This window comes from Etheostoma cragini, chromosome 9 (genome assembly GCF_013103735.1).
Source record: "Etheostoma cragini isolate CJK2018 chromosome 9, CSU_Ecrag_1.0, whole genome shotgun sequence".
In the NCBI taxonomy this organism is placed as follows: Eukaryota; Metazoa; Chordata; class Actinopteri; order Perciformes; family Percidae; genus Etheostoma; species Etheostoma cragini.
The window spans coordinates 6,356,817-6,382,962 of NC_048415.1; the positions used below are offsets into that span (position 1 = coordinate 6,356,817).

A 26,146-nucleotide genomic window follows, 5' to 3' on the forward strand; every position below is an offset into this window, starting at 1 on the left:
GCGATTTGTGACAAACTTGAAGAGCATGCAGATATTCTCACTTCCAGTGATTCCAAAACTGATTGGCTAACTTCTGCCCCTGACGGCACTGCTGTCCATCGAGAGCCTTCTCTGTGCATTCCCAAAGGTGGAGGAAGCCCGCTCTGCTTCTGAGTAAGGAGCATTGTTGGGGTAAGTATCAGAGGATAGTCTGCATCTATAGAGACTGGAACTAGGCGTCTGGAATTGATAATGGCTGTCACTTCCGCCCTCAGAGTGCACAGGACCTCATGAGACAAGCTGGATTAGTCTGTGTGCATCAGCATAGATTCCAGGATTCTCCGTGCCACTCCAATCATGCGCTCCGATGAAACCCCCATATGAGAAGAGTGGGATGGATTGAAATCCCATGTGCAACCTTGACTGTTGACATACCTCTGTACTTTTGACTCTTTCAGAACTGACTGTTTGTTCCACAGTCAGAGTGTATTTGTTTGCAGGGACCACAGGTAGCAAATTAAGGATGAAGCATCTATGGACTAAATTACTTCAATGTGAACGGCGCGACTGCTTATGCAAGTAAAGCGCAATGCTTAACCTTTACTTTGGGATAAGCCTCCTCTCGTGCACCTTGCAACCACAGTCCAAAGACCGAAGACATCCAGACCTGTGTAAGTGAAAGGGGGTGAAGTGCTTATCTACTCTTCTAGTAGGTTTGACGTCTTCTGCCTCTCCCTTTTCCCATGTATCTTACGACAAATGACACATCCATGAAGAATACTGCTTATGCATCTCTTGGCACCTATGAGCCATATTCCAGCTACTCAAATGGCTCCCTCAGTGAGAGTGCAGCCTTGGTGCTCCACTTGCTCAAGATAGTGACGTATGAGCAATGCGGAGACATGATGCTTACCAGGCAACATGATAGGGTTCTTCTCTCGGCTCCTCAGATCTGCCAGCTTTCATCTATGGGTGGATTTAGCTTAGCCAGTGGGCTTTTCTTGTTGATACTTCGTCCATTGGAGAGAGTGTCCAATTCCTCAGAGAAGGTTGCCTTCTGCACAGAGAAGATTATTGGCTACATTGCCTTTGACAGGTCACTGACTGAGTGGGGTTTGTACATTGATGCCAACCACTGCACTGAGAAGGAACTCTGCTCAAAAGCTGGAACAAATTAGTTACATAAATGAGTGTTGCAACCGCTCTTTGCAAAGAGTTCCAGGAAGAGAATATGTTAAATCTTTCTGGGGTGAGTGGCTTGTTCCTTGTGCTAGTGGCAGAGCTTGTCACTTGTGGTCAGATCTCTGTTTCTGAATCAATGTGCTTGAACACATTTTGCTGTTAGCTGTAGGTTTCCTGTGGTTCGTACAGGAGTGCTGGTCTTGTCAGCCAGTTGGTATTGGTGAGCTGAGAAGCTTGAACAGACCTGAATGCATGATCAGCAGGATTATGCTCTGTAGGCACATAATGCCACTGCTTTGGCTGTGTGGATTGTCAAATTCTTTGAACTCTGTTGTGGACGTGTACACAGAATCCTTTTGACTCATTATATACTGTATGTACCGAAGTACCACCTTAGTGTCACAGTAGAAGGTGACTGCATCAAACTGTTTGTGTTGCCAGTCTTGCCTTTCCTTACATGAACCCAATGTTGATCTGACCATCCTCATCCGTTGTCTTGAGGTAAACCATGGCCAGTTGGTTTGGTTTAACCATCTGAGAAGGATGCAGATTTCCTTTCGATTGGTGTTTGTGGGAGAGCTAACTGTGTAAGCTTGAGGGATTTAAAGCTGCTGCAGGTCTTGTAGTGAGTCTCTCCATGACTGCCACACACCACATTTCACTTATGGAACTGGAACATCCCAGTCACTTACTTCTTTAGACAGTTCTCTGAGTAGAAACTTCCCTTGAATAGTGACAGGAGCAACAAACACAAGTGGATCAAAAGGTTTATTGTGGACAGAACTCCACAACGTGTGAATGGCTTGTTGCTGACAGATGCCTGGAAGTTGATGTTTCAGCAGCAACTTCCCAGATCAAACCAAGTCTGCACTGTGTGGTAATGGTTTCTCCACCCAGGTCAAAGTCCTTGATGTCCTCTGCATGGTTGCATTTGGTTAAATTCCAAAAGTTGGTATATACCAGCACTCCTTTCCCTTTGTCAGTGGAGGAGCTGGCTGAACAAAAGTAGGTCTTCCTTCTTGTTGGATACTCGTCTTAAAGGTCTTAACCATGGGCTTATGGACATTCCCTAAGCATACATCACACACCAAGACTCACCCTAGGTCTAGCTTCTGAGCAAAGGTTGTGTTGCCAAGACCGATGTTCTGCTGCCTCACCTTTCGAGCTCTAAGAAGGTCTCTCCTAAGCAGAAGAAGGATGTGTGCTTCGTTATCTTGAGGGATTTCTTCACGGTTGTCTGGTATGTCATTGTATTCGATCAGTGTTGGAAGTGTAAGACTTACTCCACCGTTCAATGCTTCAATCTGATGGACAGACACTCTTCAGCCTGAACTCTCTCTCATACCGGCATGTCTTCAAAGTGTAGGGAAGCGTATGACCGTGGATGCCAAACCAATCTAAAAAACTCTGAACTGGCTAATGATCTGTTGGTCTGGTCAGAACAGCATTCTCATGGTGCCTTTTAGGATAGACATTGACAAGGCAAATCTTGGAGCAAGACTTTGCTGTTACAGCGCTGCCACAAACCTCAGTGCACAGTTTACAGCAGGTGTTAACGAAGCATCTTTTTTTTCCTCCTCACCGCCATCCTCTGATAGGCAGTTTGAGGCACTGATTGCTCACGGAGGTGGACCAGGATGTAGAGCTGTAAGGTGATACTCACTGTTGCATTTATCACGCTTCAGTGCCCTGTTCTTTCAAGTAGGCTTTCCGTTCCTCAGTTGTTTTCAATCTGAAGCCACGGCATTTCCTGAATGGATGAGGCTTGTTATGGATGGGACAGTGCTTAGCTACATCATCTTTAGGTGCTGTTTTGTTCTGAGCTGCAGCTGGTAAATCATTAGTTTTATGCACTGACACTGGAGTTCGGAAGATACACACTTTAAATGAGGTTTCTAACTCCGGGGAGAGCTGTTGCCTGGAAGTGCAAAGCTCGGGTAAGTCCTTGTTTTAGCATGGTGGCACATTAAATAGGTGAAGAAAGAAAACGGGGAAAACGGGGGGGATACAACCCCCCCCCCCCCAACGATACTCCACCTTATACTTTGATCCCTGAGAAATCCATTTCTCCTGTAAGCCTTATGGTCTTTGGAAAGTCTTCAAGCTTGTTAAAAAAGAGCACTTTCTATGACCTCAGGTGCACTATAACACTCATCAAGCCTTTCCAAAGTCATTTTCAGAGCTGCTTATGGGTTGCTTAAATGAACTACCCTCAAACACCACGCACTCTGCTTACCAAGCCATTTTGACAGCAAGTCCAATGGTTCCCCGGCAGTAAGGTCCAAACCCCTTAATGTGTTTAGAAAAGCTCTATAGGTTTCTGGGCGGTCATCAAAATGTGATAGGCCTTGCAGCTCGACCAATGACTGAAGGTTGCGGAGTATTTCTGTGGTCTGGGGTTTCTCTGATGATGCTCTGTCATTGTTGTGGGTTAAGTGGTAAGGGGCAGGCATCATCTTCAACATGCTGGTTACCATCTTCCTCCAAAGCATTCGGAGAACATTGAGAGGTGCATTGCTTGTTGCTCACGTTGGTAGTTTAAGGCTGACTTAGATTGCTGGCTCAGACGTGTAGCCTGGTCCTTTACATAATCACCCACATGTTCGTATGTGCCTTTCCACTGTAAAAAACCTCATCCTCGTCTGCTGCTGCCTCCAATATTTCTGCCTGGGCCATAGCAGCTGCAGCCTCTTTTTCAAGGGCTTCCAAATTAGACGTCTAGAAGAAGTCTAGCTTTGACAACTTTAATAGCAATCTCCCTCTCTGCAAATTTAACACATGGTCGTGCAGCCTCTGATGATCGTGATGACTAGCAACGCTAGGAACTGTGAACTGATGCTCCATGGTGTAAGCCCCGGGTTTCCTTAGGGTCTTGGAAATCCTCGTCATCCATGACAGTAATGTTTTGTTTACTCACTATGATCTATTACTGTAGCGTTGTTTAGCCAGATGTGTATCTGTCTTTTTACAAATTAACAGAGAAGATCTGTGCTGCTCTCATTGTGTGTGTACATGGACATGATTCACCAGGAGCTTGGACGCTGTATCCTGACTCCCGTATTCATCTGAATGGGTTTTGCTTACTGCTGAATTGTGTACACGTACATAAGCAGCACAGATCTTCTCTGTTAATATTCCTTTTCTTTTTTGAGTTATATTAGTGCAAATTCTGATGCATTATTTCCTGGAATTGCATTTGTCTCCTTTTGTATTAAAACGCATCTCATGCATTTATATGTCATCCTGGTATGATTCATCTACACATGCTGTTTTACGCATGTTTACAGATAACAAAAGACCAAAAAACAAAGGCTTAACACAACTTAGAATTTAACTAGCTTTCTAATAACAATTGTTTCTAGCAAAATAGTTTCTCAAACAATCTCTAGCACTCTAGTTTCTCAAACAAACGCTAGCACAATGGTTTCTCAAACAATCTCTAGCACAATGGTTTCTCAAACAATCTCTAGCATAGCACAATGGTTTCTCAAACAATCTCTAGCATAGCACAATGTGGCAGACTGAACTGAACGTTCAGCCGCCCAGACTGAAGGATCCCAGCTCTTTTTAAACCCTCCCGGTGTTGGTTGGAGGATGTTGATTGGCCGGATCTCCAGCAGCCGCGCCAATCCACAGCAGGGCCTGGAACAAGGAAGTGGGCGGAGCCATCACGCCAGCCAATCCTCTCCGGGCAACAACACAGACTGATTTACATCTCTGAAACACAAGTGCTAAACTATCCCAAAAAGGCAGGAGCCGTAACAGCAGTCTGAAGTGAATTTAGATGGATTCTCTGCCCTTATATTATGCATCTTTTTTCACAGCAGGATGTGTCAAACTTGTGTTTCTCTCTAGCAAGGTATTGTGGGAGGATGTTTTAGAAAAAAAATGTCTTGGTTAGCTTTATTTTTCATTCTCTTTTTCTTCTTCCTCTCAGCTGCGAGTGATCACTACCTCATAGGTAACAACATCACAGTAGCTGTTCTGGGGATAGTCATTCCTATTGGTGAGTACTCTTTACTTTTCTGCTGTGTTGCCTTTGCTTTCTGCCTGCCTGCTTCTCCCTCCTCGCTTTTCTGTCTCTGCTTGTCCTTCAAGTTTTGCATGTTGTGTGTGGATGTGCTGTTTAATATGTATGGCTGTGTGTGTGTGTGTGTGTGTGTGTGTGTGTGTCTGTGTGTGTGTACTGTGTTTTTGTGAGACTGGGTTTTTGTGTGAGACTGTGTGTGTTTGTGAGACTGTTTTCTGGTGAGTGTTTGTACTCCCACCGGACTGTTTAAAATGACTATATTTTTGATTTAACAATAACAATTTCTTGTCCTTTGAACATTCAAGTCATATTTCAGCCCTAGGTGATGTTTAAGCACAAAATAATGGCCAGTAAGCTTGTCAGCCATCGCCTTTGTATTGTGCACATTATGTCATTATTAATGATATTTGAGCAAATGGAAAATTCACTTTATGTTTTGTCATCACATTTGACCAGCTGTTATAACATTAAGCTCATGTCCTCGCTCTAATCAAACAGTATGTTCACATTACAATCAATAAAGTGCTCTGACCTATTTTTCTGACCAAATGGACAGAGTGGGTTACACAGTTGCTGGAATCAGATTTTGAATAGGCGGGAAAGGGGCTTAACAAGATAAAATTGTCCTATGGGTTTGGAGCAGTAGAAATTGTGACATGGGAAATAACATTATTGTCAGGGTAGAAAAAACAATATTAGGCTACCATGCAACAACAACTAATGTAAAGTGGGCAAACAAAGAGAATGCAAGTTCTTACCCTCAAACCATCTTAGTAAAGATAATCTATACGCGTATTAATCTTAATTTGATGGAAATATTTAATTAATTAATTTATAACCTATAGTAACTGTGAAACCAGCTAAATGTGCTAATGACCTTACAGTAGCAGCATACGGCGTTAATTGAGATCTCTTTCATCCCTAGTGTTGAAAACTTTGATAAATTATGGGATTTCTAAAACATCGTAAAGTAATTAATTGTCTCTTCTCATTCTCACCGATTGGGATATCAGCTCGAAAAAACCACTCCCGAGACCGTTAACTCTTTCCACTCCATCCCTCATTTTGTCCTACTGCCATTCATTGCAGCTATAAATCCCCCCCCATTCTGCAATTTTTGGCAGCTTTGAAACGTTAATTATTGTTGGAGGTCCACAAGGGCCGGATTTCCACACCCCATTTCTCCGTTCACATCCGTTAATGCACCACGCCCACCCACAGCTCCACAAGGGGAAACAGCCCAACAAAGATTATTGGTATTTGGCCAAAGTCAGGCTGTTATGCCACTCTCTAATTGGACTGAAAACATTTCTAAATAAGACAAAAGCTGATTTTCTTTTTAAACCAGTGAGCATTTAGAGAAGAACAAAAGAGGATCTGGGGTTTCCAGCCCAGTCACATAGGGATCTCAAGTGCCTATCCACCAAAACAGCAATTAGATTGGGCTTCCACAGGGGATGCAGACACATCAATGGATGTGGGCACACAGTACGCACACAATATCACAGCCGCACACACTTTTGTTATCTCTCTGCAGGGACATACCTCTGGTTTGGCTGTTGCGCTCCACACACACATAAACTCATACATGCACTACAGACACACTCTGGTCCTAAAGGGCAGCTTGGCAGCCATGCTGATATGGTAATGAGAGGAGAGAGACATAGCTTATCTCAAATCCCCCCAATCTTCTTTGTCTCTCTTCTTCTACCCTGCCCACTCTGCTTTCACAACCCCATCCAAAACAACAGAGTCAGGCAGTGTGCATATTGTGTTAAATTATTCTGACATTGCTAGTGCAAAATTATAAATCATAGCCCAAATGTATCACTAGAATAATGTGCCAATGACAGTTAAACAACGTTTCAGGGCTTTTCATAAAAAACAAAAACAAAGCCCTAATCACTGGCTACAGGACCTGGGTGCTACAAGATTCAATGGAAAAGTATGTGTCTGTGGTTCAGTCATTGTGTATGCACGTATTTGTGTTTTGACTGGGTGAATGTTTATGTGTTTTTGATCATTATTTAAAATTGAGACATTGGAATTTAATAGAATGTGTATATATAGTATGAAGGCTCATTGTTTTCAGTTTTTACCAATTTTCTTAAAAAAACAAAAAACAGATTCAAGACTTGTTTTGTGATTAATACATTTGTACATAAGGCCTAAACAATAGCCACACATTAAATATGTGGTATTTGCTGTGTGGGATCAAAATCAGAATACTTTATTAATCTCCTCATGGATATTATTTAGTTGCAGTTGCTCACAGTCAAAGTCAAGGTAAAATAATAGTAAGAAAAGGGAAAATAAATAAGTATATAAAGTAACATAGCTACAGTAAGAAATAAACAAAAATGTTAAGTAGAAATAAGTGACATTAGGTTACAAATAAGATTAGGTGATGGGTGAATTTCACACACGACCTTCTCTAAAAGTTTGTTTCTGTCAAGGTGGCACACCTCCAATGTAAAACACTGTGGGTAATCCTGCTATAAGCTGATTTTACAAGGACTTTATGTCCTCATGCATCAAAGAGTTTGCTGCGCTGATCACCGCAGTTTAGCTACAGTAAACAAAGTATTCTCTTGGTAAGCACATTTGAGGATATTCTCTGCATATTAGAGTCAAGAGAAGCACAAACAAGCTGTTCAAGTACTTTTAGGGCCTTGATGTAATTAGAAGTAGTAATGACAATAAATTGTTTTTTTAATCATCATCGTGATATAAATAACCATATCAAAAAAGGTTGCAATGTAGACAGTCAGAGATTTTTGTGTTGGTTGCGGAAAAAAATCTGTAGAAAACTTCTCTGTAAAATGTAGCTGTCATGGGTTTTCTTTAGAGGTGACTTTTATATTCAATTCAATCTTCAATTTGTCCAATTAAATTTTTTCAAATTCAAAAAGCAATTTATTTTATTTCAGCAGAATACTAGAAGCTGCAGAACTGAGTAACTTAAAGTACACTGTTTATGTATTGCAAGTGATATTGTTATTGCGCCATTCAACAACATTATCGCATATTGCAGATTTTCCTCCTATTGTGCGGCCCTAATTACAAGAAAAATGATTTCAGCGGAAGTGTTTGTGCTGTAAATTATATTCCTATGTTTTATTTTACAAATAGGTTTTAGACAACATTATGAACACCAATATTTAGTTTTTTTTGCTACCATAACATTTACTGTTATAACGCAATTCATTTTATGCTAAAAGCAATTAACCAAATTAGCAAAAGAAACTAACAAGGTGTCAGAGGCCACCAATGTTTCGCCTCCAAAACCTGTCTTACAGGTGTACATTAGAAACAATTTTGAAAAATAAAGACAGAAGATAATGAGCCCTACTTACATCGAGTAAAGTGTGCAAGGCGTGTTTGTGTACATGTGAGTGCTCAAAGCGCCGCTCTGTGTCCCCTGGGCTGTGTTAACGCTCCCGCCGTGTGTTGTTGTTGTGTGTGTGTTAAACACATGCAGTCCCTATCCTTGCCACAGTGGTCATCGGATTACTCTGCACCGGCGGGTACCTGGTTTGGCGCAACTGGCGGCGCAAGAACACCAAGAGCATGAACTTCGACAACCCTGTTTACCGCAAAACCACAGAGGACGACGACGATGAAATCCACATCGGGCGGCACAGCGAGTCCATAGGCCACGTTTACCCGGCAGTGAGTGACAGCCACAGTCAGCCATTCATAGCGCTTCCACTAGGGGGCGGTGTCACAGACAGCAACTCTCACTGGTACTCAGGGGCACCGATGCTCTCCAGCGGAAAATGAGAGAAGCTGCAGCAGAAATTAAGCAGTTTGGATTATTTTGGATATGGGAGGATGGGCAGGGGTTTGGAATGCCCGTTTGTTGTACACGTAGGCCTGGTGGAATGAAAGAACAGGCTTACACACGCACACAGTCTCACACATCATATTTTTGCCGTATTTACTGAAAAACACCAATCATACACACACATACAATCAGCCCTTCACCAGAACATCATGTTCACATGTATTCCACGTTCATGACTATAATCCTACAGTACATATGTTTATCACCATCACCTTTGTTGCCAACCTGCCACCCCATTTACTTGTACATTGTGATGTGTTGTTCTGGTGGTTGAAGTGTTTGTTCTGTTTCTGGGCGACGTTTCTTATGAGGCCGCCATTTTCTAAAAAAACTCATTACTCAAACCCATATCATCTTTGTTTACAGAAGCAGCTGATGCAATACTTTAATTTATGTCCAAGAGAAAATACGTGGTTCAAGGTAACATCCTTGTCAGAGAGGAATTTTGTGGATGTTTCTTTGTTATGTTTGCTGCCAAAAATTAGAGCAAACAGTCATTCGGACATCAGAGGGGCACTGATGCTCAAATAATTACTGCTGTGTTGATGCAGTGTAATGGTATTCATTTCTTAGTAGAATACATTTTTTTAGTGTTGAGTCTTTGAAGACTGAAAGGAGAGCAGAGGATTGGGCTCAACCATTCTATAAATAAATTGTATTTCTAGAGTAGATAGTAACATCATGACATTGCTTGATTTTATTTTTTTGTTCCAGTGTAAATAAATCATGGAGGATTAAAATGGGAGCACAAATCAGAAAATAATTTATCTCATATTCTATCTTGAGTGCGGTTGCAGAAACCATGGATCTCCACCTTTCATGACTTGCATACAACCCTGTTGATTTTTCATTAATGCAGATGCATTTTTGAGAATCACTTATCAGGCATGAAGCGGCATTTTCTACAATCTCAAACAATCAGAAACAACGCCAGCTGTGATTTGCACAAAAATGCACTGAAATGTACAGGACACTTAACATTTATCGAATATATTTGTTGTTTTAGGTATTGGAAAGCAGGCAGGGAAGGGCAGCCAAAACGGATTATTGGGGGGTGGGAGTCTACGGCTTTGATCGGTTGGCATGGTAACACAGATTTCTTTGTGTTGCTCCAGAGAGAAAGGAGGCAAAGAATTCTGGGTATCATTGGTAGATGACAGGCTGGAGACACACACACACACACACACACACACACACACACACACATATATACACACAGGAAACAGGTGCACTACAGAGACGTATTAAGATTCAAGGTCGAACAAACAACTGCCCTCAGTGATGGGCTGCAAAGAGGGAACTATACTCTCTCTCTATCTCTCTCTCTCTCTCTCTCTCTCTTTCTCTCTCGTTCATTTCCCAGTTTTATTATTTACATATTCACAAATCTCTTTTATTGTCTTGATTTTTTTCTTTTTTTCTTGTTTTCTTCATTTCCTCTCCTTTTCTTTCTTTTCGTGTCAGTGTGGCAACTCAGATAGGCAGAGAAATCATGTTGGCAATATGTGGGCCAGACATTTTCAGCCGTAGGCAGGCATCCTGCATTCTTCACATAGGAGCAGCCAGAGAAGGAGGGAATGAACAAGGGTGGAATTGGAAAGAGGAGAAGGGGAAGGTCAGGGAGATGAGAGAGAATTGAGAACTGCAAAAAGGAGCAGGAGAAATGGATTCCATATGAACCTGCCATTAATTTTCCGGGGACCATCTACGCTTGAATCTCTTTCTTTTTCTCCTGATTTATTTCTTTATTTTTTGTCCATCATGCTGCTTTTTTTTCTTTTGTCATCTCAATTCTCTCTCTCTCTCTTGCTTTCACCAGCCTACTGTGGTAACAGTCTTTTTATCTGCTGTTTGCAGCGCGTGGCACTCAGTCTGGAGGATGATGGCTATCCCTGAGGGGGGGATGCAGCCTGCTCCCCTTCCCAATCCCATCCTGGCCCCTCCTCTCACCACAGCCTCTACACCACTACAATGAGGCCAGTACAACGCAGAGGAGAAAGTGAACGGGGTCCTTATTATGCCTCCCCCTTTTTGAGGAGCAGGGATGACATGTACTTCTTGTAAATCCCCCTTCCTCTCCTACTTTCTCCACTGGGGTAACATTACTACCACTACTAGCCACTACTACTTCCCTTAGTGCTAGTTTATTATTAGTCTCTGCTCCACTCCTCTCTTCTCTCTGCCACTTGTTAGCTGTAGTGGTGTGTAAAATGCTGCTTGATAATTTTGTTCAAACTAACCTCATTTGGCTGTCTCCGTGCACACTGTAAATAGATGGATTTCCGACCACCCTACATTGGAATTATTTTGAATTCCTCATATTGCGTTTTATTTATTTATATGTTTCCTGTTGTAAATATGTAATCAGCATATCTCAGTGCTACAGAATTACATTCAGATTTGTTCAGGTTTGCAAGGATATAGAGTTGAAGGCAAGGATGTTATTTTCTTCATAGTCCCTTTACATCTCGAGTTGACATTACAGATTTTTTTCAAACAGGGGAGTGTCGTTCTTTTTCCCACACAGCCAGTCAAAATCTTCCCTTGGCATTGTATGTAGGCAGGCAAAGCTAAATATAGCCAAGGGGAAAGAAGACAGAAATAAATGATGGGGTTGCTTGCATTTTGGAGGGGATTTTGGGGTGCAGCAGTTACTAGGGTGTCTGTTTCTTTTGAGGGTAATAGGAGGATTTGTCCCACCAGAGGGTAGTGCCTCAAGGCAAAAACACAGTAGGTCAGAAAAGGCATAATGAATTTGGGATTGTTTGCTCATTTGTGGCAGGTGTTAGGACTCCCGCGTTCCTGAGTTTTTGTTTGTGTCTGCTACAATCAGTATTTTAAAGGTAAAACCCTTTTTGAGATATCAGTGATGCTTTGAGGTACTGAGGTCTTTTGACTTTAGACCCTAGCGTTGAGCATGACAAAAACGAAAACATTTTTTTTAAATTCAGAAGACAGGACAGTTATAATTTCTGCATATGTTTACATTTAAATGCATAGTTGTGCATTCTGTATTGGAATCCTGTAGGGATGAAGTATAAGAAAATGAAGTATGAGAAAGCAAGCAGCGTACTGATCTATTGCAACAAATATATTTTAGCTCCAGTAGTCTTTAGCACTACATTATTCTTATAGGTATAGCTCCCACGACGTCACTTTTTCTATCATTTGACATAACATGGTTTCCTAACTTCCCAGCAAACATCAATCGCAGCATTTTAGTGGATTCACAGCACTGTTTTTGGTGTTTCTTAGCATGATTATTTCTCCTTCTTTAGCCCCCTATCTTGGCTGTGTGTTTTCTTGATGAGATGGTGTGTGTTTTTTTTGTTTTGTCTTTTATTACACATATAACATAAAACAATAAAAAGAAACAATACATCATTTAGAATAGAAAAAGACTCCACATTTGAAAGGGATCACTTTCCGCTGTCACTAACTCTAAAGTATGTTTGTTAGTGGCCTTGTTTTGTATGAGTAGATAAGTAATACGCCAAGGCTGACTGAGCCGAGCACTGATTTGATTTGAAAGCTGGATAGAGAGGAAGTGTGTAAACCAGCGTAAAGAGCTGATATTTCATTGGCTTGCCACAGACATGCTTCCAGCCCACTGAATCAAATGGAATTAATGCCTAGTGACTGTTGCAAAAATTGCTCATGACATGTAATAGTAAATTACTGGAGTCCGTTACGACACGTTTATATGATGGCTGTTACGAGTTATGGCAGAATAACAACTTTTCTGTCCTGGATTGAATTTCAATACTGGGCATCTTGAAGGTGCTAAGCACACATATAAGGCTTTATTATAGAGGTCTTCCATCATAATAATAAAAAATCAGAACAATGTGGCACTTCATATGAACTGAGCTAAGAAACGCTTTTGTTTTTAAGATGGTCAGTCTTTTTTAATAACGAGCAAAAACAAGTATAGAATGCAAAGATTAAAGTCTTCCATTGTAGGCTGTAGACTCGGCATATGCATTCATCTTACTATACAGACAGTATGTGCATATATACAAACAGTTGATTAATGGTAGTTATTATTCATGGATCTCACTGTTTCATGGAAATGTTTGCTCAGTGTGAATGCTCAGAACCACAATGGAGGAAGAAGGAAACAGACAAAGACAAAGGTAGGCAGGAAATGACTGCCAGGATTTAGATTAAACTGTATGCAAACAGGTTTGTGCTTGGAAGATAAATAGTGTGCCATTCATTTTGCTGGATTTCTGCTGATGTTGTGTCGCAAGTCTCTGACAGTCATTCTCTCTCACCTCCCTCAGAAGGATGCCACTTTCTTCTCTTAGTTTATAATTCACAGTAGGGGGTTTCTATGAATGGGATCTGCCAAATGGCATGCTAGACAGGGAAATGATAGTCCTCTCCAGGACTGCACTCCCCTACGTCTATCTAATGAGCAGGATTGAGCACTAAGGGGAAGCCATCTCCCTTCATCTTAACCTTGCACAGATAAAGCCAACTAAAATGCATTACACAGTGGAGAAAACTGTGTCTCAGCTCAGAATATTCCCGGTTAATTAGTTGTTTTGTTGGTAGAATATTGACATGTAGGAGACGGTTTGAATTGGCACAGTTTCATTTTGGTATGAACTGGTAACATGTTGGTATAAAATTCCATGTGTTTCCGTAAAAAAAAAAAAAAACTAATTCTAAATCATTAAGGTAAGATTAAGATGATGTAAAATGCCAAGAAAGATGAAACAGGTCAGTTATCTTTGTGAATTTAAAGTTAAATAAATCACAAACCCAATGATGGATTGAACCCTGAGCTCACTCCACATAGTTTCCTTCATGTCTATGTTTGCTGCGGGTCTAATGGAGTTCCATAGGGAGGTTCCATATGGAGGGTTTGCAGTTAGGAGAATAAATTGCTTATTCATTGAGGTGACTGAGCGTGGCATTGTAGAAATGTTATTATTGCTACAGTGTGAAGACAGATTGGCTGGTCGACTTTGTGGCCACCTCGAGAGCCGCCTTGAAGGACGCTAAACAGGTCCGGAAAGGGACTGATATCATTCATCACATTGTAGGTAATAATTGAACTGGTAGTAGAGGACATGCTTTGACAGTACGCTGTCTGGACATTCTTGATTGATATTGTTGGGAATCATTTAGGGCCTTATCAATGCCTTAATGGCAGCAAAATCATAGTTTTACGATCAGTCAGCTCTATAAACAACATAACACGATCAAGATGAGAACTCTTCCTCATGCTTAAGGATTGAGTGTGTGTGTGTGTGTGTGTGTGTGTGTGCGCGTGTGCGTGTGTGTGTGTGTGTGTGTGCTTTCTGTACATATATTATGTTCAGTTGTTTAGTTACTGTAAAACCGGTATGACAAGGACATTTTTTATTTTGTATTATTATTAACTTGAAGTGTGAAGGCAGTAGTGTCTGCAGTTTTGAAGTTAAGGGGTGTGGTTACACCAGCAGTTTGTAAATTCCAACTTCTGTGGAGATTGATGCATCGCCAAATTAAAACAAGCTGTGATCACACAAACACACATGGAACTTGCATAGCGATTTGTCGCTACTAAAATTCTTTTTGTGACTTCTGTTTGAATAGTTGATTGCTTGTGCTTGGTCAACACAGCAGACGTTTCTTAACAGTGACACAGTACTCACAGCTTTACTAGCTGAGGCCTTCCTCATGTTTTAATGGTGAAACCCAATTTAACAAATCACTAGTTTAAAACTACATTAGCTTTTTGTTACTAAAACTTTACTTTACTTTACAAGGACTTTACACACAACTGTGTGTGTAAAAGGTGTAACCTTGGTTTTAGGGGGGACACAACACCAGGGGTCTGAGGGTCCTCCGCCAGAATTGTTTTTTTTTTCGATTTGAATCCCATTTCCTGCATTTCTAAATTCATTTATAGGGACAAATGTCATACAAAATCAGAGAAATAATTAGGTTGACCATAATGATATATTATGCAAAAAATAATTGTGTATAAGAAAACATTTCTTACTTTCTTTATTGCTTAAAATAGGTGTCAATCACAGAGAGTCATAAATCAAAATAATATCAAAACTACTTTGAAAGTGAAGGGGACACAAATAGGATTTTGAGAAGTGGACAGGGACATGTCCCCCTGTCCCCATTGGAAATTACACCATAGTGAAAGATTTACAAACAACTGGTGCAACACAACCTGTGTTCTGAGAATCCAAGAAGACATACACCCCTGCTCAGTAAAATTCCTATGTTGTGCAGGCCTATTCATCTATAGATTTAACTCACACATTCATAAAGCATTGGAATGTTCCTCGCAAAACCCTAATGCATAATAGGCAGGTTACTATCACACTTAAATTATGTCAAGCTGTCCATAACAAAATGTTGTCTGGTTTATGTTATAGGAACAATGTTGCATTATAAACTCACTGTAGCAAATTCTAACAGCCGTGATAACCCATAATCCAGCATAATTTTAGTTTTTCTGATTTGTGCTCCCTGTGTTTTGAACTGTCCCGTCGCATGTCCCTCTCTTCCTCTCTGCGCTCTTCTAAATGTTTTATTCTATCTTTTCTGAGCAGGGAATCTGACCCATGCCACTTTTAACTAGGATGCTCTGACTGCTTTCTAACATGACTCACCTCTCTCCACCACTTTACTTCCTCATGCAATGTATCAAACGTGATGCCAGCTGTAAGGCTTCAAGTATAAGGCTTCAAGTCAGCATTGCTGTCTATGTGCACTCCCATCTTCATCTCAGCCATTGACATATTTCCTTTGGCAAGGGCCATCAGTCTTTGGATCGCCAAACATACACACACACTCTGGGAGAAAAAACTGGAAGGGAATAACCCGGAATCCCCAAAATAACAAGGAAACGGCCAGAGCTCGGGGGAAACCCCCTCCAAGGCATGAACCAGCAAACAGACGTAAAGCACGCTCAGCCAGGAAAAGCAGCCCCCACCTCACCCCCCAGCTACAGGACTGTGGAAGGAGCCCTCATTGACTGTACTTGGCTGGCAATTAGCTCTTGGTAACCTAGTGACTTTCCTTTACCAACTGTTTCCTCTTATTACCACGCGTTTTTTGAACTATTAGTCTGTAAGCTGTAGTTGTTGCTTTCTCTCTCTCCTTGCCAAACCATGCTCAGTTTCATATTTGATCTACTTGATGTTTGATTACTTGAAGGGCAGTGTTCAGTCACCTACATTTTTCTACCAGTCAGTATAAAATGAAGGTTGGGGGAAGAAGACAGCAACGGGGAAGTTGTAAAATCTGTGTGTAAATCTTTTTTATAGGTTGGGATGATGATATAACGAGGCAACAATTTGATATAAAACTATTGTGACAGATTTAGACATTTTACTTCAGCAGTGATTGAGGTGGGAGTAAATTGCTGCAAATATAAGAAACTATTGGCTCCAATTTTTGCAAAACTGTCTACCTGTATTTAGCCAAAATGTTGTCATTGCCTGCAAGGAAATCTCAAAAAACCATCCAGGGTTCTGTCCATTCCACAGCCATACGACAGGCATTTTTTTATGCTGTTTGTTGCACAAAACTTTTCAAGAAGCCTTCTGCACTGTGTAAAGCGATAACGTTCTTAGGAGGGGAGAAATAAGAGGGAGGGGGGGTCCAATGTTACAGCCCAACGGTTTTGAATCATGACTTGTAAATACGTTTTCATACAGCAAAAAACTTTTGATAATGTTTAAAATGTATCTGTAAAAAAAAGATGTACATAAACCTTTGGGGTGAAAAGGAGTGTAGACTATATATGAATTTATTTGTACACAAGAGCACTGGATTTATTTACTACTTGATTGTAACTAAAAATTAATAATCTGCCAAAGTGTTTTTATTTTACTTTTTCTCCTGTCTGTTCCGTTTGTTTTTTGTTAGCTTTTTAACGGCATTGCAGATCTGTAGTGTTCATACTGCATTTAATTCTGTTAAATAGATTTTGTTGTGTGTTTAAAAGAAGAGGGGTTATAGTTTTAATTTATTGGTGCCTTGTTTTGTGCTCCTGTATACTTTTTTTTATTCTTTTTGTTTTTCTGTGTTATGTGTCTGCGGGGGGGTAGTGAAGTGTTGAAGGGTCGGGGTGGGGGGAGGTGAAAACTTAGCAACTTCTGTACTTACATGGAATATCTGTACTTGTATGCCAAAATGGTCACACTCACGTTTCTATGAAATCAAGCTGTTGATAAATATCTCTATATATTGATATATTAAATTTATAAAAACTGTCCAACCTATTTGTCTCTCTGTGTCACATCTGGATGTTGCCTTCTTGTGTTTTTTTTTACCAAGGAAGCGTGAACCTTTATAGTTTAGTATCATGCATTCAAGTAACACATTAAAAGTATAACATTTGCACTTTGGTCTCTGAATTTTAGTGCATTTAAATTTCACTAAAGTGGTTTTACTTGTTATCTTTTATTTACAGCACTTGCCACATTTCATGAGCTTTTGCTTGACTTAAAGCTCAGGTCAGCTATCTTTCCTGTAAAAGTTTAAACTAAGACTGCCTTAAGTAAAAATAGTTTTGGGATACTTCATTTTTGTTATATAAGTTATTGTTGCAAAGCAAAAAATACTAGTAGCTCCTGATCAGCAAGCCAGTATCTAACATTGCAAATAAGAAGGAAATTGTAAAGCACTTTGTCTGTAAAAGGTAGCGCTCTATGTCGGTCACTTTAGCGTTTTACTTTGCTCTGCAGAAAAAGGTTTAAAAAATGTATAATAGGCGTTTGAGGTATGGCAGAATGCATACATGGATAATATTTCTGCCGTTTGAAAATATTTGTCGACATGACATAAAGTTGGTTACTGAAGTAAATGGGCTTTGGAGGCTTTGTAAAATGACAGCGCTTCCAAACCCGCCCACCCAAAATGTGTTTCTGGTTGTTACCAACTTGTTTAGTTCAGTAACCTCAAGGTTTTTCCTCAGAGGGTTTTTACAATCTGTGGAGCATACAACACCCTCTATCCTTGAAATTAAAGAACTCCAATATGAAACATTGTTTACCATAGAGGGTGTACTGGTTTACCTGGTAAACCTGTGTTTATCTCCTCTTTGTTTATGATACTCTCCAGAGAAAAAGACCAGACAAGTTACAGTAAAGGTAAGAAGAAATGGAACTAAAGTACGAGGGTAAAATTGGCTGACAGTGTAACCAAGGGGGAAAAGAAGCAAGAGACGGGGGATGTGTGAAATCACTGGAGAGTTGAGAAGACTGGGGGTTTGATGGATGAGCTGGCGGGGAGAGTTGGCTGAGGCTATCGATGCTCTTTGGCCTGCCCATTGTTACAGGGTTGCTGCTGCTCTTCATTGAAGATTCAACCCTGTCGGTGCCCCGCACTGCCATCTCCCCGGGCATTACAGAAGGCAAGGGTTTCATTGAAGATTCATGATAACTGAGGTACTCACGGTGGATCAAAGCGTTATAGTGTCATGCGCTATAACTGTACCTCAGTGTCTAAGCAGACTGCAGCATATTTCAAACTATCCCTTTGAATTTCATCTTGAGCCATTTTTAGAGGGTTGAAATAGAAATGTTAGAAATTCCAAATTTAACAGTGTAGACATGTAGAGTCAAGGAAAGGTGTTTGAAATAAGAGTTCTCAGGCCAATCAGCATGAACATAGAAACATATTCCATAGAGAGGGCCATACATAGCCAAGAAGGGCCGCTAACATTGTTTGATTGAAACACTATATATATCACATGATGGGTGACCGCTATCCTGAGGAGGGCAGTGGGTTAAAAAAATATGGTGCCATAGTCAGCTTTTTAACCAGTCATTCCTTTAACTAAAACGTATGCTCCTAAATTTAAAGATAAAGCAGTATTTCTTACTATTGCACCTGATGTTTGTCAGAGATTGTTATTCTACCAACTTTCATAAGCTTCCAAAAATCAACTACTTTTTGCTGGTTTTGACTCCAGCAATGGCAAAAAAAAAGAGGAAGACACTTATCCACTAGCACTAGTACTGCAATCCAGCCTTATTCCACACAACCTCTCCAACTAGTTTCCTCTCCCCTGCTAAATGGACCTAATGTCGGACTCTATTAGTTAACAATTAGAGTTAGTGGGTCATCCAGGTGGCTGAGTGCAGAAAATCTCCACTCCTCACCTGTCACTTAAACATGAATAAAATATTTTGGGAGCCTGGTATGACAACTCTACTTATGGAAATTAATTTTGGAATAGCACAACTGACCTTAGCGTGCTCATCTCTTCCTTCCCAGAGAACAGCTCTATTTTAGCTGCACATTTCAATTTGTTCATGGGGGTATAAAAGGTTTCATGACTTTGCATTAGGTTGAAACACAATTATTTCAATCTAATTTATAATAGAAATTCTGGTGATTTTTCAATTAAGATGACAGCATTGTTTAACCCCTTCCCCCCCATGCACTACAGCTTAAAACCTAGTTTTACGGCCTGCACCAAAGAACAGACAAAGTTAGAGTAGCTTCTGATCATGGAGCATTTGACAGCTAAAGAGCTGCTTCACTCAGAAGTTGGTGGAGACAAAAACAGAGCTAAAATGAGACCCTATTTTCTACTTACACAGAAACATGACTTCAAATGAATGCTCGTGTTCCTTCATGTCTGCTGGATGTGTACATCATATAGTCAGCTGTTTCGTAGCACAATCGATTGAACAGGATTTTTGTTTGGGAGTGTTCTTTTGGAACTATTTCACCACCATCCACAATTTGGTTTCATTGTTTACGTTGTGGGACAATAAAACATCAACAGCCAAGGGGTAAGCGAGCGTCCACGAATCGTAGCTCCTATGGCACCATTTCAGTGCTACCAAGCATTCACCCACTGTTAGCATTCCATTGACTGCCATTCATTTTGGCTAGGGTGACCAAACATCCTCCTTTGCCCGGACATGTCCTTTTTTTAACGAAAATGTCAATTTTTTTGCTGTTTTTCATGGAACCATTATAAGCGTGTACTTAAATTGACTGGCACTTTACACACAATGCTACGTTACTTTGTTGCGTGTCTAATAATCTTAGTGTCTTCTCTTTTGGAAATCAAAACAAGGTCACCCTAATTTCAGCGCCACTTTGACAGAGGATAACTTTACATCTGAGGCGTGTAAAAACTTTCTTTTTACAAAAAGGCTCTATTACATTGTATCTCACGTGATGGCCCCATAGCAGGCGTTTTGGTAAAACATAGACTTACAATTGGGTCACTACCAAGCGACTTGCTGTCGCATAGTCAACAAATCCCCCTATTGTCAGACAGTTTCTACTTACTTTAGCTGTTTAGGTTTATTTATATGTTAAATTGCATTTTAGTTAGCAGTAATTAGCCTGTTTCCATGTTATCTCCTAACATAATTACGGTTTCTTACAACTTTCAGACAATTTGCTCATGTAACATCTACGTCCTCAAATTCAGAAGCTGCACAGTAACACTCAGCCATCCCTGGAAAAGTGCTTCTAACAGCCTTCACTGGTCTCTGTCCAGAATAACGGGATCTGTTGGTCCATTTCTTTAACTGTCTATGTCAACAGCACACTTAAAAATCAGGGGTATTCAGTATGCAAGTGACATTTGCTTGATCCTTTGTAGACAAACATAATTAGTATGTAGTATTAGAACAAAGCTAACCCCACACAGTTTCATGCTCTGCCGCCCAGAGGTCCCCACTATGCTAATGTTATGCCACTGAAACCCAAACAGGCTGTCAGGTGTTGCATGGAATGGCAGACCCAAGTGCAGCGAGCAGGCAGGCAAAAGTTGAGCTTGAGGTTTTAATAAACAAAAAGCAAATTACAAACAAACAAAGGAAGTCCTGAGAGGGTAAGGCAAAAACTTAGTAGTATAGTATATACTTATATAGAGTATATAAACAGGAACAGGGAATCTAAAACAAAAAGCAGAACAAACCAAAAACAGAGACCAAAGGAAATCCAGGGAGCAAGGAACCTAACACGAACTGGCACAGAGGAACTAACAAACACTACACTACAATAATCTGACGAGGGGCACACAAAGACTAAATACACTGGGTAACGAGGAAACAAGAGGCAGGTAACACAAGGGCTGGGAAACAGGTGGAAATCAGGTAATCACAAGAGCGGGCACACACAGGAAGTAAAACTAGACACAACAAAGCAGAAAACCCAGACTGTCAAAATAAAACAGGAAACAGAACAGACACTCACAGGACAACACAAGACAGGAACTACAGCTAGACAAGACAAGGGAGCAAACACGGACTATGACATGAAACAGTAAACAGAGTAATAAACAGGCAACAGAAAATAAAAGACAAGACATGACACCAAAACCATAACACAGGCTGCCAATTTGATTCTCTCTTTCATTCAAGAAACATGAATCCACCACTTTGTTTTCAGGGCATTGCACTTTGGGTGAAGTGACATAAGGCAAAGTCTGTGCTTATGTTTGCTGGAATAATTCCTTTTAATCATTCTCCATTACTTTCTCCTCTTGTCTCCTCTCTTTCCCTGTTTCATTATTTCTTCTTCTCTCTCTCTCATTTACTCTCTCCCTCTCTGCCGTGGTGTTGCTGCCTCTGAGAGCTTTGCAGAGGGAGATGCAGGTTTATGGCGCTCCTCTGTGTGAACAATTTCACAGAATTAACAAATAAAGGGGTTTCACAACCAGTGTAATAAAATGTAATTGTTAAAAGAAAATTAACGCTCTCCCTCCACCCTTTTCTGTTCTTTCCATTTGCATCAGCTCTTTCCCTACACTTTGTTCTGCCGACATTTTTCCTCCTGTACGTGACGCTCTTAACAAAGGTCACATCACTGGAGCTATTTTTATTGGCTTTCACAAAGTTTTTGACACAGTGAACCATCAGATCTTGCTTAATAAACTTCAATAATTGAATTGGTCTTCATCTTCATCTTTCCTCCTACCTAACAAACAGGTTGCAAGCTTTCAAAATAAATCATGCAACCAAAATCCCAACCTAATCTCTGAAATCTCTGCATTCCACAAGGCAGCCTTCTTGGACCCTTGCTTTTTCTTTTATAAATGATTTCCCCCAAGTGTGTAATCATTCAAAATGTCTACTGTATGCTGACGATACTATGATTTTTCTCTCTGATTCAAATCCTGATGTCATAAATTCCAAATTATCATCTGATCTTCAGCTTCTACACAACTGGTTGAAAAAGAACCATTTAAACAATGTAAAGAAAACTGAATGTATGTATTTTCAATCATCCAGAAAAAAGATTTTTTTTACTGATTCTATTACTTTTGCTAACCAAGAACTTGTCGTGACAAAGACTTACAAATATCTTTGTGTGCTACTTGATTTGCACCTTACATGCCGGGAACACGTTTCTAACTTGACAAAAAAGTTGAATCAAAAACTTTGTGTATATAACAAGTTCGGATCATGTCTTTCTTTTTCTGTTTCTGAAACCTATTTACTTAAAATTGTCTTTCAACTATGTCCTACTGTCTTTCTATTTGGTCTCTTACCACGAAGGAAATTACTAAACCAATATCATGAATATACCATTGAGCTCTCAAGATCCACAGTAACCTTCCAAAGTGGTCTCACCATTGGATTGCACTTGCAATGCTTTGACCTACCAAATCTTCATGAACAGCCACTCATTCACAATGCCACCTTACCAGCACTTGCTGCACTTCTCCCAACATACATAAGACCAGGACGCCTCACTAGGTCAGGCTCACAGGCACTTATTCCATTTCCTCCATGTAAAAACAACTACGGTCAGAAATACTTTTTATATATTACAATTTCACATTACATCAGAACACTATCATCCATCAAATGTTTCAAAAAGGCATACAAACAGCTCCTTCTTAACACTTGCAAACATGAATTGCTCATGTATAGTCTAAGCCTGCATTTGTCTAGTCTAACCCATGCTGAAGTCCTGTACAAATGTTTCTGTCCACATGTGCCAAAACTATATTGTTTTTTTAGTTATTCGAATCTGTGAAGTCCATGTCAATTTCTGTCCAGACCAATCTCAACGTGCTGTAACTACGTTCAACTTTTTATGTTTCTGCAGAACAGAAACCAGCTGAAAACCAGTTTTTAAACTGAGTCAGGCCGTTTATATTGTAATGTAATGTTTTTCATTTTCCTGTATAATAAATGGAATTAAATGAAGTGAAATGTCACTCTTTATCGGTCCATTTCCTTTTAACTCTATCAACACTTTTTGCCCTTGCCTTTGTAAGACTTTCCCACTGTGGCGCCTTTTTGTTGCAACAAAAAGATGTTTTGACTTTCGAAGGAGCCAGATCAGTTAATTTTCCACATCTGGCCTCATACAATTATTGCAATGAAGTGCCTTTCTGTTTAAAAATGCAGTGAACACACTGCCTCCACTCTGCCTCTCTCCTCCTCTCTCTTCCTCATGGATGACAATTCCTATTAACTCCTGGATAATAAGTTGCACAGATTAGCCATGGGGCAGACAGAGGAGCAGGGATATGGCACAGTGTATGTTTGTTTGTCTGTGTGTGTGTGTGAATGTGTGTTTGTGTTTGTTTCTGTGTGTGCCTGTCTGTGTTTGTCAGTGTTGATGTGTGTGTGTGTGTGTGTGTGTGTGTGTATGTGTATATTCTGCTTAGCTGTGGACAACTACTAATGTTTGCCTGTCTGTGTTTGTGTGTCTGTTTGTCTGAGGGTGCTTCTCTTTGTCTGGATTCATGGATTTCTGTCCAGCTGTGTGTGTCTGTCTGGATTTGTGTCTCTGTATAGCTGTATGCCAGCATGTGTGTGTGTGTGTGTGTGTGTGTATGTGCTTGACTTGGAACACACTATAGGAGGAGTAGATGGGCTAAGAGCCATTATCAGATAATTACGGTTAAAAGTCTCCATGCTATAACGAGGACGGCTCTCATCATGGTGCTGGCAGACAGGGAGGCCACTAAAAACATCTGTGTGTGTGTGTGTGTGAGTGTGTGTGTGTGGGCATTTTATTTCCTCTATCTGTGCATGCATGTGTGTGTTTAGAACTTGTACGATGAGGGGATTACTGTTATTCACATCTTGAATAAGAAGCCTGCCTCTCACTGTGTGTTTGCACCTGTTTGCAAGTGCACATCACACAAATATGAACACTGTATATCAGTGTAATTGTCAGGCACTGGAGCCCGGTGCGAGTTGAGTTTGAGGGCATCCATACACCACACAAAGTAGATGCCTGTAATGGGCTCACTCTTCGCTCCCTATGATGGGCTTATTCCTTTCGGAAATGGTCTCTGTGGCCCACAGAGGCAGCCAGCAACAGGAACATAAACATGTAAGATGCAATTACACAAAAATGCCAAAACCTCTGTTATGCTGCAGATTTTATTTTGCAAATGTGCAAGGAAATAAGTCAATTAAAGGTTCTACCTGCTGGGACAGATGAGGGTGTTTGGACCCAAAAGTACCATAAATCTAAATTAGCAAACAGTGTATTAAGCTTGCATCTTTACAATCTCCTGGCTTCCAAACAGTGGTAAGGAGAGCAACATCAGTTTTGCTTATTAGCCTCTCATCCCCAGTCCTCGCTGTATGGGAATACTACAATTTTGTGTGATACAAAATTGCCTCACAATGTTTGGGTTTGTGCATCCAGGTGTTTATGCGTGTACACACATACCAGTTTGTGTGTGTGTGTGTGTGTTTGTGTGTGTGTGTGTGTGCGTGTTTGTGTGTGTGTGTGTGTGTTTGTAAATGCTGCAGCCAGAACATCTCATAAACAGCACACAAACACATCATCCACTTCATTTAAGAGCAAATCACTCTCCTCTCAGTTTGGGATTAACGGCCAGCTGTTTCCTGTACAAAATTAATTTTCATTCTGCTTTAATCAATTAAATCATTCCAATAAAAACATTGCCATCATTGTTAAACAGTATATGAACAATAAACTGCATGTAACCCCTATAAATCTATGGTATATGGTATACAGTAGCTGGTCCAATTCAGATGTATTGGCTCTCAATCTGGTTTTATATTAAGTATCTTACTTATGGCCGTATCTGGTATGTTCAAACTTTGGTATAAATGATAATTGGAGGTAAAAGAAACAGACAGAATTAAAAACATTGTAAAATCACACTGAATTGACCTGGGATACTAACATGCACAGTCTGTAGACCTTAATTTGTTTTTCTTAATAGCTAGCATGTTCTAACACCTTGATTTATCTGAAATGAAAGGAAATCTTGATCTTTATTTCTTTATTTCTTTCTATAGCTTCGCAACTGACACTTGAAGAGCACAGAGCTGCTATCTTCATTAGTAGGCTACTCTTTAGAATTTTGACTGAAATAATAGGTGTACTCTATTTTTTATCGGATGAGTGCAATGTTAAAATCGGACAAATCTGTTACAGTCACTGAGCTGATCGTAGGGCAAATGTAAAATTTGTATGAATTGAATTTACAAAAAATCTGCTAAAACTCAGTCCTCAATATGAACAAGCAACTGCCAGGACAAAGTAAATACTTGAGAAAGAAGAATACAAATATTGTAAAGTGATAAATTGATGGCAGGTGTTTCCATGCAGACATGGTCCCAAAGAAAATCAAACAGTTGTCATGGCATTATGATCAAGGTTATTTAATGATAGGCATTCCTGTGTCCATTATGCTGGCTAACACGGCTGAAAGTATAGAATATATTGCTTTTGAGAGAACTGATGTGTTGAAGCAGAGATCAATTTTGACATTTGACATTTTTGCCATCAAGATCATCTTGGTGAGAAGAACAGTGTTGCCCAGATACATCTACTGTTCCAGTTGTTATTCTAATTTTGCTATGCTTTAAAATCAGTTGTTGTCCAATGGATAAAAAGCTTTCTTTTGGTAGGAAACCTGAAGTAACATACAACATGTACTTGTTAATGTTGTTTTTTTTTTTAATATTACGTTTTATTTGAGGGGACAGCTGAAGATATCAAAGAGGGAGAGACCGCATTATGATTCCGAAAGGGCTGCAGGTCGGAATCGGGCCCCGGGCTGCTGCGGTTAGGACTGAGCCTTTGTACATGGGGTGCACGCTCAGCCTGGTGAACTTCCCGGGTGCCCCACAGAAAATTGCGAGTGTTTTTTCAAACTTTAACTTAAG

The 26,146-nt window shown here is 40.3% G+C and overlaps 1 protein-coding gene across 4 annotated transcripts in view; it reads left to right on the plus strand.

The window, feature by feature from the left end:
• lrp8 (low density lipoprotein receptor-related protein 8, apolipoprotein e receptor) overlaps window positions 1-17,272 on the plus strand; it is a 176,839-nt gene extending 159,567 nt beyond the window's left edge. Inside the window, exons 17-19 of one of the 4 annotated variants that reach the window (XM_034881052.1) lie at window positions 5,099-5,167; window positions 8,673-8,863; window positions 10,896-17,272. In XM_034881052.1, the coding sequence (XP_034736943.1) occupies window positions 5,099-5,167; window positions 8,673-8,863; window positions 10,896-10,934 (299 nt within the window). In that variant the 3' untranslated portion in view covers window positions 10,935-17,272. Of the gene's footprint in view, window positions 1-5,098; window positions 5,168-8,672; window positions 10,235-10,895 lie in introns of those variants that run through there. The other 3 variants (XM_034881053.1, XM_034881051.1, XM_034881050.1) reach the window with 3 other exon arrangements.
• Window positions 17,273-26,146: the final 8,874 nt, after the last annotated feature.